This window comes from Bombus huntii, chromosome 8 (genome assembly GCF_024542735.1).
Source record: "Bombus huntii isolate Logan2020A chromosome 8, iyBomHunt1.1, whole genome shotgun sequence".
Classification (NCBI taxonomy): domain Eukaryota; kingdom Metazoa; phylum Arthropoda; class Insecta; order Hymenoptera; family Apidae; genus Bombus; species Bombus huntii.
Window position 1 is genome coordinate 4,345,212 of NC_066245.1, and position 16,899 is coordinate 4,362,110.

The window sequence follows — 16,899 nt, forward strand, 5'->3', positions numbered from 1 at the left end:
AGCTGTTCCAATAAAGCAGAAGCAACAAAAGTTCACTCAAATCGAATAACTTCCTCGAACGTGCTATAATTTATAGTTCTCGAATATTCGTAGTAACAAACGTTTGCACTTCTAAACATAGAAGCTGTACCTTTCTCCTTTCAATATCTAGCCGACATTAAAATCAAAAAATTATCGAATACGAATTTGTCACCATCTTTCCCTGTGAGAGTTTAATTTCAATAATAAATTCCTCTAGCGTGGATATTGACGCACTTACGGCAAAATCGAAGATACAAAAATACACGGAATACAACATAACACATGTATAAAACACCGAAAGTAAAATATCCATTACGATATTCGGTAGATGAAAGAAATCTTCGTTTAGGTTCCATTTCTTCGGTTATTCATAAATATAAATATTATCCGAATTATGGTGTTGATCAATGATTGCCTCTGAACGACTGAAATATTAGACCTGGCTTCTTATTGGTGCAAACACTTGAATTTTTTTAGAGACACGGTAGGCAGAAGGAGAAACGGGCAGAAGCTGAGAGGAAGCTTCCGAGTGGAGGTCGAGTTGGAATCGGTCGAGAGCGGTAAACAAGGAGGCGAGAGTGGCGACGAAACGAGGTTGGCCGAGCAGCCGCGAGGTCAGTGACTAAAGAGAGAAATAACGTAGAACGCGATATAGCCGCGCTACTCTGCCTATTGACGTTCCGAGGACCTTTTACAGAGGAACTAGCAGGAGGGCGATCAACATCGGCTCCGATCGCGTGTTTCACACCGCTCCCGATCTCTCCGACCAACTCTCGTGCGCCACTGTTTTATTTCCTTCCTTCTCGCTCCCTTGGCTAGACTCCATTTCTTCTGTTTCTCTCTGTCTATCTTATTCTCCCCCTGTTCCTCTCGCCGAGCCATTTTTACACCCTGATTCCCCTACTCACCCCACGAAGACAACACGCTGCAAGTACATATGCGCACGATTTTCACATTTGTCGACGCCAGTATCACACAGACCATTGATATCGTTTGGACACACTCGAACGCGAAACCATCCGATTCGTTCAGCGCGCTTGGCCGAATCGATCTTTATCCAGCCTTAGAGGAAACTCGACAGACGAACGATATATCTATAATCGATGGTATGTCATGCAACATCCGAGGTAAACGATCGCGCACTTCCTTTTACATCTTTATTCGTAAGCGTTTACTAGCGTCCGTTCGCTACGCCTCCGATGCTTTCGTTTATGCGTTCGTTTATTTACCGCGTTAGACGGGAGAAACGGTGGAACGCGCGCCGCGAGTCCAACCGACTAGAGTGACCAGACCACTGACAGCGACTACTAAACAGACGATCAATGAGAATCGAAAGCGGCGTTCAAAGTGAATGCTCGATTCGACTGTCCTGTGTATATGGCGCGCATTCGTGCAGGAGGAAAGAGTCCTGGTGAAACGAGGACTCGAATACCGAGCTTCCATTGAACACAAAAGGCATTGGCGGTAGACGATAAGGAACACGCGTCTTCCGAATTCGCTATTTAGCCCGATTCTGTGCTGCTCGTAAAATACAACGTAGGCCGCGTTCTTGGATAAATACGACGACGCCGTGACCGAAATCCAACGACTCGTGTGGCCATGCGTTTTATGAAAGAAAATACCATGAAATTCACTTACCGTGTCAACGTGGAACAAAGGTGAATCCTGGATGCTCGCCGGCGAGAAACGTCTTCGACTTCGTAGACTGATCGAAAGTCGATTGATGACACTGGATATCGGTCAACACCGGGAACACTTGTTCTATGTAAACACGCGTATCAGTCACTACACACGTAAACACATACGCACAGAGAGAGAGGAACACACGAGGTTGTCCGCGGTCGAGTTCTCAGAGAGACCGACGAACTTGGTTAAACCGCACTAAAATACCACGTACGCGACCGTGTTTCGCGAGACACACGGCGAACGATCTATCCGCGTGCGGTGCTATTCATTCTGAGCCGGCGTATCGCGTTTGTTCACCAGAAAAATCACGATTACTCGGGACGCAGATTCCCCGCATGAGTCGCACACAAGTTGTTTACTAGAACGCGCACCACGCCATGCCCCGTGAACGCGCGTCCGCCTCCGTATTCCCCTCGTCCCGCCGAGCAAAACAAGACTCTGCGCAGTAGCCTCGCGCGCACCTTCCGGGCCATGTTCGCACGAGGCGATGTATGCGCCGTTTGTCGTTGCCTCGTGGTCCACCAAGGCGCCGCTGTTCCACTGCGAACCTCCCTCTCTCGCTCTACCTTCCTCTCTCGGTCCCTCTTTCGTTTCCTATCTCTCTCTTTCTTTCTACAGAGAGACAGCTCGCGCGCACGCTATCTCCCTCTCGCTCCAACTTTCGCTCGTTCTCGTTTTCCTCGACCTCTCCGTCTCTCTTCCTGAGATTAGTTCGCTTGTTCGTCTCTGTCCCCCTCCCCTTTCCCGAACCTTGCTCAAACTCTATCGTTGGGTCCATACCATAACCGTGCTATATGCTCCGACGAGGCATAACGGCCAAACAGAATTCAACGGATCTCGCCTTACGTTCTATAACGCAACCACGATTCGCCACGTAACGCGTAAATCAAGCAGGTCATCGTACCCTCGCGTTGCCACCACGCCGGTCCGTTTTGTTGGAAATTTCCAAGGGCATGCCGCACCCTTGCGACGACATCTGTACGAGAATCTATAGAAATAGCAGCTGTATCGATAAAGACGACTCCATATGTATACGTTATCGCACGAGTAAATAATTAGCGGGAAAATTCAAGTCGATTTCAGATTCGCATTACGTATAAGGACTTCTTTTTTTTTTTATTTTTTTTTTTTAATAACGTGTTATACAGCTTTATCGCAAAAATTTCATTGGCAGTACGTTTCTTTGCGTGAAGGTAGGCAAATATGAAAATGAAATGACTTTTGGTTATAAGATGAGACTTATGAGGATCACAGGAGTAGAAACGATCTTTGCTGTCTTATGAAATTCTTATCAACATCATTAAGTTAAACATCGTGAAACAGAAAATAGCGTGACCAGCCCCAAAGACATGGAGAGAACGCAAACAAGGGCCAAGGTGTCTCTGTTGTAATTTGGACAAAGCTCCGGTTGCGTGCACCTCCTAAAAGGAGTGCGATAAAATAGTTTTATGTTTTTGATACACGATTGCGATGCCTAATTCCGATACTTGGAAAAAATCAGTCTGAAAAATATCAATTCTCTCACCATCTCTCAATAAAAATGACAACCAATCCTGTAACCACTTTATCAAGGAAAGTCACGATCGAATAGACAATAGCGCTTCGTTCCGTTCGTGGACCAATTATCTCTGCAGTCACACTTAAGGCCGTAACCATTGTAATCGAGCTTCCACTTCCAATTAGAATTGCGACAGTGTATATAACTGCCGCTGAACTTCCTCCATATTCCGTAATTACTGCAGAAAGTATTCCAATTAAAGTGCCCAATAAATAACATACCTGAATAACAGTAAAATATTCTCTTTACAATGATACTTGCTGCTTAATTATTCTATAGTAGCAATAGTAAGTGCATTTTAGTGTAATATACACACCTTTGTCCCGCATGATTTATTAATATATTTTAATAACAAAGCAGCGATAAACGAAGATACGTAGGAGACCAAGGGAACGGTAGCTAGTGCCTGTTTTCCATTAACATCGGTTTCCTCTATGTATAGTGGCAAATACACGGTGGCCAACGTAATGAAGAGTCTACTGGCTACGTACAACATAGCCACTCTTAACAAAATTGACGTACCGACCCAGGAGTTTCGATCGTTTTGCGAATTATCGAATAACCTTCTAGCTTCTTCTATATTTCCTTTGTGCAAATAGGAATTCTCTAAGAGGTTCCCTTTTAGAAATACGTGGAAGAGCGTAGTAGCCACCAGACCGATCGATGTTAAAGTCAACACGATATCCTGAAAAGGAAGATGTTCGTTAATACTTTCGTATCTCGTTCAAATTATCTCCTGCACAGATTCCATTTATATTTATAATTATTATACTACGTTGTACATATAAACGTTCAGTAAAATTAAGGTCAGCTTCCAGACGCGCGAGTAGGGATTCTTTTCTACTTTTCTCGAACTTAAGAAATCGCCTAACGATAGAAACTATTCGTTCGAAAATTACACAAAGGACGGAGAAAGGTTTTAGCCCTGCTCTCTCCATTAGAAATTTTTTGCTCGAAGGGCGATTAAGAGCGTACGACGATAACACGGAACATATATTTCCGTCCAATATATTCCTGTCGACGAGATACGCGTAATTTAGACAGTTTTCGATAAGTTTAATTCGAACTACTCACTCTAAATTTATAACTATCCTGTTCAGCCAATCGCACCATCGCTTCTTCGTTCGTGGGTAGAACAATCCACGTAACGGCGAACACCGCAACGGCTGCTCCAACTTGAGCGGAATACCTGTACCCCATAACGTACACAGTCTCTATAAATAACGAGAAAAGATTGCATAGGACGACGTTAAAGTTACCTTATTGCAGTTAAATCTGCTCGTGCCAGCAGTGAATTCGTTAACGTTGGGATCATGGACAAATGCGATATCTGTACGGCCGCCCAGCCAGTTTGAAATACAGCAATGCTGAGCACGTAGACGAGCATGATACTTGTGTTTGACGGTTTACTAAAGCCGCCGAAGATCACTGGAAACGACAGCGTGACCATCACCGAGCCGATTATGTGCCAAATCTTCTTCTTTAGGTACTGATCGACGAGTATTCCGAAGATGGGAGTCATGAAGGCATCCACGATTTGGCCTTGAAAATAAAGAAAATCTGCTGTAACGTTCGGGACAAGATTATTTCGATAAAACCTTTTAGATTTCAATTTTCGACTTTGGCTTCTCAAATTTGTCGATGTGACTTTTTTCGCTGACTTTTCTTTCAAATCTTTAAAGATTTTGTTGAGAAAACTTGAAACTTGTGAAACAAGCGTTAAAGATAATTACTAGAGAGACGTTTCTGTTATGAGCTCTTTAATTTTTTTAACATGCTCTTCGTATGGTTTTTCTGAATTAAAAATTTAATAATCGTTTACCTAGAAGTAAGAGAGCACCAGCAACGATCGGTTCCAGCAGGGCCACCCTTTGAAAATAGATAAGGGTGTAGGAGAACCACATGGCGGCAGTAAGATCGTTGAAAATGTGTCCGAAAGCATAAGCGATTTTCGTCGAGGTACTTAGTTTCCTCTCCAACAACGGAAACCGCTCCTCCATGTTTTCCATTTTCGTAAAAATTCGAAATCGACGAGCTTCACACGATTCCAAAGACAAAGAAACTTTCGGTGTGTTCGCGCTTCAAGTGAATTCGTTGAAATCACACAAAGAGCTCTCCATTTTTCGTACGTATCCCTCTGCAAATTAAATAATGTTCGTTCGAACGTTTCATTCCAAATATGAAATACCCGAATTGAATCTTTATGTACACTCCTCGCCAAGAAGATAGCTCAGCTGTGCTATCTTTAATTTCTCAATGACGCGTGTAAAGTTTTTCGTCTGTAACGTATAATATCAAAACATCATGAGCTCGGAATATGCGGTTCGTTGAAAATAATTAAAAATATTATAAGGTTTAGTGTGTAACAAAAAAAAATTGCTTTATTTTAAGAACGAAGTGGTAGCTCATGTACAATAAGAAAACAATTGTTTGTTCGATCATTCGCGGAGAGACGCGATCGAGAGAAAGCACGTCAACGGGAGTCGTAAATTCCCGTTACGATTACATAATCGACGAACCAATCGATCCCCTGATTTCTGTTACGATAATAGGGGTGGTTCAATTAAGGTTACACTGAATTAACAGATATAAATTAATGTTTATTCCAACAACTTTGTAAAGAAGATAATTACACTGATGCGTCTGTGTAAGTTAAGTAAGTGATTGATTTAAGGATAGAAACCCGGCAATGACATATTGACTATTCTAACGATGAAGAATAAGTAAGGTAAAGTGACGATGCTGTGTCGGAGGAAAGCTAGTGATTGATGTTCTAACGCAAAGGACCATCGGATTTGTTGATGACAATTTTGCTTAGGAAAGTGAGGACAATAGACGCTGTTTCTGATTGGATAAAATTGGTTGGTGGACTAGAAAGAGTCTTAGAATTTTAGGAAAAATCAACTTTCCCGTGTCTTCCCGTAGTAAACAATAAGCTTTAGAAACGATTCAGTAAAGAGACGTTTGTCCGATCTGAAGGACCTTAGCTAGCAAATTCCTGAGATTTATGATGGGTCCTTAAGACTATCGAGGGTACGTAGTAAGGATGAGGATTTTTCGTCTAAAAAATAGTACCCTTTTCTATTTCTTTTTCCAATGCACTCTTTCTTTTGCACAGCGCAAACGTTCTACTTTGTGTTTCCTTGTTAACGAAGGTTTCTTTTTCGATTTTGGCCTCTTAATATTTTTACAGGATAGTAGAACTCGACGAACGCTCGAAACACTGGCACTAACACTAGACTTTTCCATTATTTGCTTTGTTAATTGTTTGCGTTAACTGCGAGTTAGAAACTACATGCAAAATTGGTCTTATCACGATCGGATAACAATGACGGTCGACCATTACTTTTTTTGCCATAATCTTCAACATTTATTAAAAAATTGTGTATTGCGACTTCCTCTTTCGACTTATTACTTTCGATATTTTTCCTACTGATAACTGTTGCTGCTTCAGTTCAAGAATTTGCTTTTTTTCAGACTCGTCTAATTTTCTTCCGCGTCCCATATTTACGAATTTATATAATATTGTACTGTAATCTTTACTCGTTGATAGATTTCTAAACATATTAACAGAGCGTGCTATCATTTCGTTCTTAAAATGAAACAATTTTTTTTGTTACACACTAAACCTCGTAATATTTTTAATTATTTTCAACGAACCGCATATTCCGAGCTCATAATGTTTTGATATTATACGTTACAAACGAAAAACTTTACACGCGTCATTGGGAAATTAAAGATAGCACACCTGGGCTATCTTTTTAGCGAGAAGCGTATGTACATACACTCAACAAACTGAGCAGCTCGTTATATAAAATAGATGCGAGCGCAGAATATTCAATACAATTACTAATTTCGTTATGTTGTCTGGGTCTGATTTGGAAAAAAGATAAATTCCGTCACTTTTATATAACTAATACAACTTATCGGATTGAATTAATCCTATGAATTCACACCTAGAAACAATGTAGCTTACTTCATTTTCTTTCTCAATGCCCCAAATGTATATGATGGTAATTGATTACAATTGTAAAAAAGAATGGAAGGCGATAGGATCGAATATTAATACAATATATGACTCAACGGTGTAAGTTACACGCTGTCTACAATTACCTACATCTTTCTGCGGTGATGAAATGGGATAATTTGATTATACTTATGCCATGGGAACGCAATAATTGTGTCGTACAATCATCTTGCCAGCTTCGAAGTAAAAAGGAACGTATTTAATGATTTCCAATTAGTTATAAATACATATTACGATACAACTTCGTATTTACAATTGCAACTATTCTTATCCACACGCGTCTGTGTTTGTAATTCAAAAGTTCTGCTTCGTTATCTAACGTTCAAACTATAAGAACATAACTATTACAACGTTAACGTCCTTCAACAGAAACTTCCATCTTCGAATTGAAACTTACATCTGCTTGTTGCTACTTCCATTCAAGCGTTGTTGATCTATTTAATGCGACGACGCCGGAAGTCACAAGACGCGCATGAATATCGAAACTCAGCAATATCCGAACGCTGTGTAAGCAGAGTCTGTCATTAACAAGGTCTGAACGCGACAAAAACCGCAAAAGAACTTATTTTTCACGGAGATCCAATATTTTTAAGGAAGTGGTTTTGATCGGCCTTCCTTTCACCCGCGAATCAATTCGTGGTCACAATTTCCGCTTAAGGCTATGCACTTGGAAGAAACACGCGTGGAAAGCTTGTTAGTCGGTCGATCGGCCGCAAGAAACACGGATATCTCCGTGGAGGAGCATGGAATCGTTGACGAATCGTAGTAAAAATGTCCACAAAACGTTTCACGATTACATGTCACCGTATCGAATTCCTCGGCAGCTCTACGTTGCTACCGGATGAGATCGTATTTGTTTTTCGCGATTATTTTGCCTCTTCCGTTTTTCCTGTCGCGTATCGATCGTTTAGAACGCGCTGAACGTGCGATCAAACTTTCAGCGAACGCTACACACTTTAACTCGCGAGTGTGGAATTCGAAAGAATTCTTAAAAGGATCACGGATTGGCAGATTTACACGTAGAATTATATCTGGAGGAAGAAACGTACGTGCTTCGTCGTTGCAACTACGAAGCGGAACGGGCTAATCTTCGGTACGTGCGCTGACGAGCCGGTTCATTTAAACACGCATTCCATCCGCGGCCGTGAGCGAAACACGCGACTATCCACGACGTGACTACCTGAGCGACTGAACTTTCAAACGTGCGCCGTTTCCCGCTTCACGGCCTGAAGATTATCGTTTAATCGACGACACGATTATAATAACGCATTACCACCTTCCGATAGCTATTATCTTATCGAGCGAAAAATATCTCTCGAGATTATAAATGAAAATCCATTAGCGAGGCACGAAGTATTATGAATATATATAATAATTAAATAATAGATGTATACTTCTTGTCCGCACGGGATACTTTATAATCATTTTAAACATAAGTTTTATTAATAAAATCTCCAAAATATAGCGCAATTTAATTTTCCTTATAATACATCGATGAGTATCAATACAATTGTATAATTAAAAGGCCCATAACGTAAACGATACTTGTTCGTGTTTGCCTTCATTCCTATTCAATACGTTCCGTTTTGTTTAACAAAATACTCTTCATATTACATAATTTCTATGAGATGGAAATTTGACGAGGGTCGTTTTTGTTATGAATCTAACAATTTTACATCTATTATAAGTATACTATTTATTAACATTTTAATTTTACTAAGTGTATAAGTTTCCATAACTTATGAATGGTACTGTATGTATCGAAGAATACACACATTATTAAAAGAATTAAGGTTCAGTGGCCAATAGTTTGAACTAGAGGGACTTCAAGATATACTAGAAATATTATATATAAAATATTAAACTAGCACAGGTAATTGAAAAGTTATAGAAGATCATTGACACAGTTCTAAATAAAGAGCTATTCTATGTGGTTTGTTCCAACATGTGTAGATAATTATAATTTGAGACCCTTTATCGGGCAGCTATATATATATATATATATATATATATATACACATATATACACAAGATAGGGTGGACGTCGGTGCGTTAAGTTTCATTAAAAAGATACAACCAGGCCAGCCGAGAAGGTATTCCGAGTCGGACGACGTAGGTCTGCGATTCGGTGCATAGTCGCAATTAATGTGTGCGTAGTATACATAGGGGAGTGTAAAAATGTCCCATAAGTAGACAAGAAAGGCTGTGTAATCCGATCTCGCGAGAGAAACGCGAATGAGAACGCGTGCAGAGAAATCGATTCTGGACAAGTTCTTGTACGGTTTCTCAGTTAGGTGGTCTAGCAAGCTTTACACAGCCTGAGAGTTCATTCACCGGCAAGCGGCACAGACAACGAGAACTACTTTAATCGAGTTGGTATTTTATCGAATGAAATATATCAAGTTTGTATCTTTCTCGGTTGCTTCTCATTTTTTTTTTACAAAATTATATTTATTTCGAATAAGCTTATACAAGATGTGATAACTGACTATATCGATGTTTACTTAATCGTGATATAAATCTTAACTTATATTTTCAAAGTCTGTCTCTTTCTCTTTTCTTAACTACTTTACATTAGCTTGTATATGTATATCCAACTGAGTATATTCGTATTATCTACGTATAACAAACACTTTTGTTCACTTGTCTTCATAAAAATGTCTATATCCTGTGTGCTATCGTTTGATAGACAACAATATAGAATGTATTCGAGCATCTCGAAGTCCTCTTCGAAATAAGGAGGCTTTACGGTCAATAAATATTTGCCTAAGAAAATATTACGAGGAACATTCCCAAACATTACGATAAAAATAGAATAGACGTTGTACAATATTACTATCTATATGTATAGAATTCTTAGGCATATTTGATATGGTGAATATATTTGACAAACGTTCCAAGATTATTATTATTGTGATCGTACGTTTCAGTACGTATGCGTTATTGATAACGTGTAAATCAGACTGGTCGATGATTGGGAAATAAATGGAGAATATGTGTAAAATGCATATCGATATGAGAACTGTAAATAATTTCGTATATCCCATGTTAGTGGCACTATAACTTCTTCCTTTCAGAAGCAGCGTATTCGGTACCGTCGAACTGCCTCAAATGAATCTGTAAATATATTTTCACTTAATAATATGAATATTATCAATCGCATAAATAACAATAAGCAGCGCATACCTGTAAATGTAAGTTTACTTCTGCCGCTCGACTTAAATATGGAAAATTTCCGCCGCTTTTCAAATGTGCCAACTTTGCATTCGGATAACACTTGTATACTTCCTCTCTCACCGAATTCGATAACGCATACTCATCAAAAACGTCTATAATCGTGATAGGCAAATGACATATCTTTTGTGGCTGTACGTAACAATTCACGCAATTCATCGTCAATCGAGAAGCCAATTCCGGTTGCGTTAAACTTTCCAACTGTGAATAAAAACGATATACATATTCATATAGAGAGCTATATTAAACGAAAGATACATACTCTTTCCACCATAAAATCAATCGCTTCTACGATCTCTCCGTCGACCTTGTCTGTCACGAAGTTTCCCATTAGCATCTTTTTCAATACCAACGACGGTAAAATCCAAAAACTACAATTCGAGTTGATTAGTAACAGTAACAGTAAAATATGCGAGATAACGTATCGCGGTCTGTCATACGTCCACTTATCTTGAAACAAGCGAGAAACAAACGATGAAATACGATGAATTCGTTTGACTTTATAGTTGTTGAAAAACAGCAAACAATTACATAGCAATATAACGTACTTACACCCCCGCGGAGTCGTTGTAATTAAATACCGACGTATCTGTGAACGAATTGCACAGAATCAAGGACACTACCCTAGGACAGTGAGCATTTGCCTCGGTGAACTTTTGCGCCAGAAATCCACCTAAAAATAGATATTTTGATCAGATCTCCGAACGTATACTTGGTTATCGCGTTTGATATCGACTTTCGTTCGTACGTTCTGACCTAATGAGGTGCCAAAAAGATGCACCTTATCTAACTCCATGTAGTCTAAAAGTTTCCTAAATCCATCGCACCATTCCTTAACGTTCCAATAAACGGGTGATTCGGCCTGAAACATAAGTTAATTTAACTCGATTGATCTTCTTACAAACCAAGGTCGTATCTCGATATTTATAAAACTTACTGATATGATTCTGTATCCTTTAGCTGCTAAGCCTAATACTTGCTTGAAGAAAACATCGGCCGTCCCACTAACCGGTGGAAGACATATGAGTGGACACTTGACGGTTTTTGGACTAGAATCGTATACTTTCCATCCCTAAAATAAAACATATCATTCTTACCATACGTAAATACATTTGTATGACTATGTTTACCTACTGAAACACATTAAACAGAGACTGAAGAAAACATCGTTGTGTTTAATTTGCGCGATCAACGATAATATTGATAGACGTTTCGATCTCAAAAAAGAAACCAGATAATAACGTAATACGGAATAAGTAATTTTATTGTCGTGGAAAAAATTGAAGATTTATTAAAATGTGCAACGGTAATATAAAATAAACAAAGTTTAGCATCTTTTGTAACATTTAGTAGGTAAAAAATTTCTGCTCAAGTTCTATTTGTTTATCTGGTTTTCTAAATATATGAATCTACATGAATATTCGCAGTCTAGTTAAGGCGGGATTTCCTATATGCGCTCGTCCGTGTCAAAAACAATTTAAGACTCGAATCACACGTAAACATCGGACGCCTTTGTACTATTAAAATTTACAATGGAGAACATGCTTCTGTTTTCGCAACGACGTCGTATGATTCACGTTTAAGGCTGCTTTCGACGTACACGCGTGCGTTGGACGCACACAGGAAATCCCGCCTTTATTAGTTCTCTTACGAACATTCTTCCTTTGTATCCGTATACGTGAGATTTGTTTACAATAATCACGGAGACGAGGTCATCGTTACAGGTCTCGATCTCAAGCGTAATCTCATCAGGCAGAACCTTCAAATCAAAGATTTCCACGTATAATTAATATACTACATTAATGATTACCTTGGTGCCGTCGGCGTCGACGACAATTTTTCTGAGCGGGACGGAACTACGAAAGCTGAGATACTCCTGCGATCGGGACAGCTCACTCGAACACGACATCTCCCCCGTTCTACTGTTGTCGATCTGTCTATAGTTACAGGATGGCTTACGTTCAGTGTTACCGATATCTACAAAAGCAGATAAAGAGAAGAAGACTTCAAGTAGCAGGGCTGTATAAGGTCTCAATTTTACGCGGTATATCGTCAAGATTTATGTACATATTTTTGAATAACTGAATCGCGAATTGCAATTCATTTAACCGTCGGACAGAAGGCGAAGCCGGGTCTCGTTAGTCTGCTGGCCAAATTAGACCTAGCATCGTTGGGGGACGGTTAAAATTCGAAGTTGCTACACTTACTACAAAACTGGAGTATGTAATAATTACGATCGTACGTACGACCTTAGATTAAACCTACCTCAAGAGCAGCTTACGAGTCGTACGGTTCTCCTGATATCGTTACACGTAGCAGACATCCTTAATACGTACAGGTTACCACGAAGAAGCAAGTTACCCAGTAACTCGAAAGGTCAAATCACTTTAATAACAGTTATTTGCAAGCATATATCGACAATGTTGTTCAGTTTACACCCCCTTCCGAGCATTGTCGTTCTTTGTCTTTCCTATTTCTTCGCATGGGTTTCGTTATAAAGTCGCGATACGAAGCTTCAATGGGCATGCGCGTGTTCTATCGTGTTACGTCGGTATAGTCATATCTGAATTTTATTACGTTACTGATTTATATTCTGCGTGTATGCGCTTCGAAGCCTGTACTCTCAACTATGTTGACGTACAATTTCGATTCGAGTTTCGAACAGAGTTTACGAAAAATTCAATGCCTACGTAATTACGTGCTTAATTACGCGTAAATTAATGCGAGGTGCGTGATTTTGGACGCAGTGGTATCATCTGTCGGCGAGCGACTGGTACTTCTCTGGCGACTTTTTAGGATTAGTACCGCTGGTTCACCGGTAGATGGCTCCAGTATCCCCAAAATTGTATGCAAATAATAGCTTCAAGTAAAAGAGAGAGAGAGAAGAGATAGAAGTTCGTAGGGGGGCGGGGGGGAGGAGGAGGAGGAGGAGAAAACAATGTTTCGTCCTGGGTCTGCTAGAGGATTCGTCGGTCAGGCTAATCCAGCAGATCCGCGTTAACCTTAACTTAATTCATGAACAGCTCAAGAGTTAAATTTAAATTTATAGTTCGAGAAATATGATTTTTTTCATTTTCCGAAGAAACTCGTTCCTCCTTTTCACCACTAGATGGATATAGCGTTTCATGGTCTGCGTTTCGATCAAATTTTCATTTGCAAAAAAAAAAAGCTAATTAAGAGGATAAATTAGTGAACTTCTTAAATCGGATCCTCCGAATTAGAGCCTCGATTTTCTTCCTACGTTCCTTTCGACTCTTGAAATAGATTTATAAAAATTTAAAAAGTTTGAAATTTAGAATGTCAAGTCTATCCTATTCTCAACGCGAGAATTGATTGTAATTTTAATAAATAAATAAAAAAAAAGTCTATCCTGCGTATACATATTTTGTCGAAGGTTACATCTTTTTCTAGCCTCGGTCGGAACAGATTATAATTTGTACCTGTGTTTTCACTTTACGTTCTCAATAAATACGAATTTAGAAATAACGGAAGTAAAACGAAGTTACGTCATTACCATTATCAGACAACGCTCACCTAAATATATAACGTAAATGATGGTCTGTTCATCATACGATTCACCGTAAAGATACGTATCTACGTACGTACTTTCTTCGAACTGTAGGATAACTAAAACTGGAAATAAACGTCCATAGATCGGTAGATGGCAGTCATAGCAGCGTTGATACAATGAAAAAAAACAGCACGCATATAGTCTGTCAATAATCGATCACAAAGTATTCCATATCGTTATCTCACATCAAATATACTTTTAAATAATATTTTGTAGATACATTAGTGCGGTTCGGACATCGTTTGTCATCTGTCCTTTACATATTTTATGCAAAAAAAATCGTACGAGCATCTTGTCGATAAAACTTTATCTAGACCGTAATTATTTCTGAATAAATAGAAAACGGAAACGTTATCGAACGTAATATTAATGTTGTACAACGCTGGTTACCATTTCTCCTCGACAATTCTGTGTTAAGTATTTGCCCACTGCCGAATTGACCGTGAAGAAGGGTTGCAACCACCAAGCCACGCAGGAGTGTGGCATGTACGTGTTCCACCTACACCACGTACTGTTGTACCAACTTTGAAATTAAGGATTTCGCCGTTTCCTTGGCGCTACCTAGGGAAATTCACCGACCATTTCCTTTTCCCGTTTCCCATTCCAACCGTTAGTATTTGAAAACTAGTGATTTTTCTCAATCATCGAGCGAGATCGAAAACGAAAGAAAGTTACGCGAATACGATACAACATTCAGCAAAAATTAAACGTTAAATGGTAAAGTATATATATGGATGCATTGCTATTTCCAGTTCAAAGTATATCAAATTGGCACAGCAATCAACGCGGTAGCTAAAATCACGCTCGAACGAACAGAGTTCGGACCAACGAAATTGCAGTACGTTTGAAAGAAATTCGAAATGAAAAGGCGAGTAACGTCTCGAGCAAGCCTACGCAAGCGACGATTTATATTTCTATTAGAATTTCCGGCAACGGCAGTAACGATCCTTCGGAACGACTGGAACGAAGAGGGAAATTTTCACTGACGAACATTAACAGCAGAAAATCGTGTAGGAAGGCGGACGGACGTTGGTTCAAAGAGCGGTGCTTTTATTTTAATCCCATAACGTTTACGCTTGTTAAGCGATCGGCGATAATTAACAGCAATTCATTCGACTATAATACGATCCATCGTCTCGGTATCGCGAGCATTTATCAGTCGCGATTAATCTAAACTTTCCACAGTCACGAATGCGAAACGCTCGGCAAGGTTTACATTGGCAGAGGCCCGAGTCATTAATAACCGATACCGAGAGAACCTCGTTGCTGTCCTGCGTTAATTCGACGTATCGAATCGAACGACACACTGACGCTCGTTAATCTTCTTCCCCAATCCGTCACTCGAAGCGATTTATTTAAGGAACGAACGTATGCGCGCACGCATCAACGTGTATAACGTTGTCTCTCTTCCCTTCGTTCTTTCCCGTCTTTATTAGGCTTCTTTTCGCCTCGCGTAAAAGCAAGCGCTCTGGTTAAACTTAATCGATGCATCGGTATATCGTCGACGGGGGGCTGTTGAAATATCGTCGCAGAGACCGGACGTCGGGACGATCCTTCCCGTTTTAAGAAATTCGTCTATATGAAATTTCATTTCTTCAAAAACGGCTTAAGATTCTTGAAATAGTCATGGATGCAATGACTCTTCACTCGCTAAGTAACATAATTCTTTCAACGTTAGTAACCGCATAGAGTTACGTTCCGTTTTGTATTTCGAATCATCGAAGCTCTTTTTCGAATGCCACTAATGTGTGCCCCCTTCGGCGAGAAACGACATGTTTCTGCTTTTCGTGCGCTTTTGCTAATTCCGTCCCACGTTTGAACTTTTTAATTATCTCGTATTTCGTCTCGTACTAAATTCCTATAATCGGAATTCACTCGATCGATCAAAGAGAGAGATAGATCGAAGAAATAAAAAATACATTGTATATGATCGCTAACGATATATGTGCATGTTTCAAAGGGAAAAAAGTATTGCCGTTATTGACAATAAAACTTCCCCCCCCCCCCTCAACCGAACAGCAATGATCCAAATACCGTATAATATTCGAACATAATATTTTCCAGTAAGTAAATAACGGCAATACTATTATATCATATTTAAATCGATGAAAGCATGGTTCCAATAATTGCAAAATCCAAAAGTCTGGTATTATAACGACTGGATTGGTAGTAACGCTAATTAAGGTACATATAAGTTTGCTCTTTGTTATGATCGTCGACCTGAAAGAATACAACAAACTTTTTATAATACGTACTTACACGGAACTTTTATATATATACATTTTTTGTTGTTTTTTTTTCAGACTGGTTTAAAACGTTGCCAATACAATCACGATAATCGTATTCCAATATAGCTAATGAAACTTAAAAATATTTCGTACGACGTACACAATATATACGTAAAAGTTTCCTGTGTTATATGTTCAAATACTTTCTGTACGCAGCTACCAACGATTCTTCGCCAACATCACTATCCATCCAGGTACTTGCCCCAAGGTTTTGGAAAGCTTTATTATTTAAGGAACCTTTTGTAGGATGTTAGGAAAAGTAAACAAATTTTCCCAAAGTTCTTTTTCCCGATGGCTTATCGATATTGTTACCATTGGCGTAACGTTAACTACGCTTTGGATTTTAGAATGGTTATACATGGTTATACACGGTTTACATGGCTATAAATACCTGTAATAAAGCTCGTGATCATTAATCTTCGACGGTAATTTCGGTTTGCAGTGGCGACATTCGCCGTCTCCTTTGCTCTCCATTCTGCTCCCTCGGCGTCATCCTCGGCATCCCTTTCGTCTC

At 39.5% G+C, this 16,899-nt stretch overlaps 3 protein-coding genes across 7 annotated transcripts in view; all 3 read right to left on the bottom strand.

The window, feature by feature from the left end:
* LOC126868181 (insulin-like peptide receptor) overlaps positions 1 to 2,665 on the bottom strand; it is a 115,679-nt gene extending 113,014 nt beyond the window's left edge. For both annotated transcript variants that reach the window (XR_007690542.1, XM_050623386.1), the window contains exon 1: positions 1,660 to 2,665. The gene's annotated coding sequence lies outside the window, so the exon portion shown is untranslated. The remainder of the gene's footprint in view (positions 1 to 1,659) is intronic.
* Positions 2,666 to 2,802: 137 nt separating this feature from the next.
* Positions 2,803 to 8,626, bottom strand: LOC126868204 (major facilitator superfamily domain-containing protein 12-like). Of its 4 annotated transcripts, none has more exons than XM_050623450.1 (7): positions 8,342 to 8,626; positions 5,088 to 5,402; positions 4,525 to 4,807; positions 4,340 to 4,454; positions 3,582 to 3,950; positions 3,233 to 3,486; positions 2,803 to 3,128 (listed from the first exon to the last, which is right to left on the bottom strand). In XM_050623450.1, exons 2-7 carry the CDS (start codon positions 5,272 to 5,274, stop codon positions 3,008 to 3,010), a joined length of 1,329 nt encoding a protein of 442 aa, XP_050479407.1. In that variant the 5' UTR covers positions 5,275 to 5,402; positions 8,342 to 8,626; the 3' UTR covers positions 2,803 to 3,007. The 4 variants fall into 4 exon arrangements, with proteins under 4 accessions (XP_050479407.1, XP_050479406.1, XP_050479410.1 ...); XM_050623449.1 differs by having other exon boundaries at positions 7,690 to 8,626; XM_050623453.1 differs by lacking the exon at positions 8,342 to 8,626 and adding an exon at positions 7,546 to 7,680.
* A 1,095-nt stretch (positions 8,627 to 9,721) lies between these two features.
* On the bottom strand, positions 9,722 to 13,304 carry LOC126868207 (maspardin-like). Its single transcript, XM_050623463.1, has 8 exons — positions 12,792 to 13,304; positions 12,337 to 12,503; positions 11,464 to 11,598; positions 11,283 to 11,388; positions 11,079 to 11,199; positions 10,789 to 10,897; positions 10,479 to 10,727; positions 9,722 to 10,409 (listed from the first exon to the last, which is right to left on the bottom strand). Exons 2-8 carry the CDS (start codon positions 12,433 to 12,435, stop codon positions 10,350 to 10,352), a joined length of 879 nt encoding a protein of 292 aa, XP_050479420.1. The 5' UTR covers positions 12,436 to 12,503; positions 12,792 to 13,304; the 3' UTR covers positions 9,722 to 10,349.
* Positions 13,305 to 16,899: the final 3,595 nt, after the last annotated feature.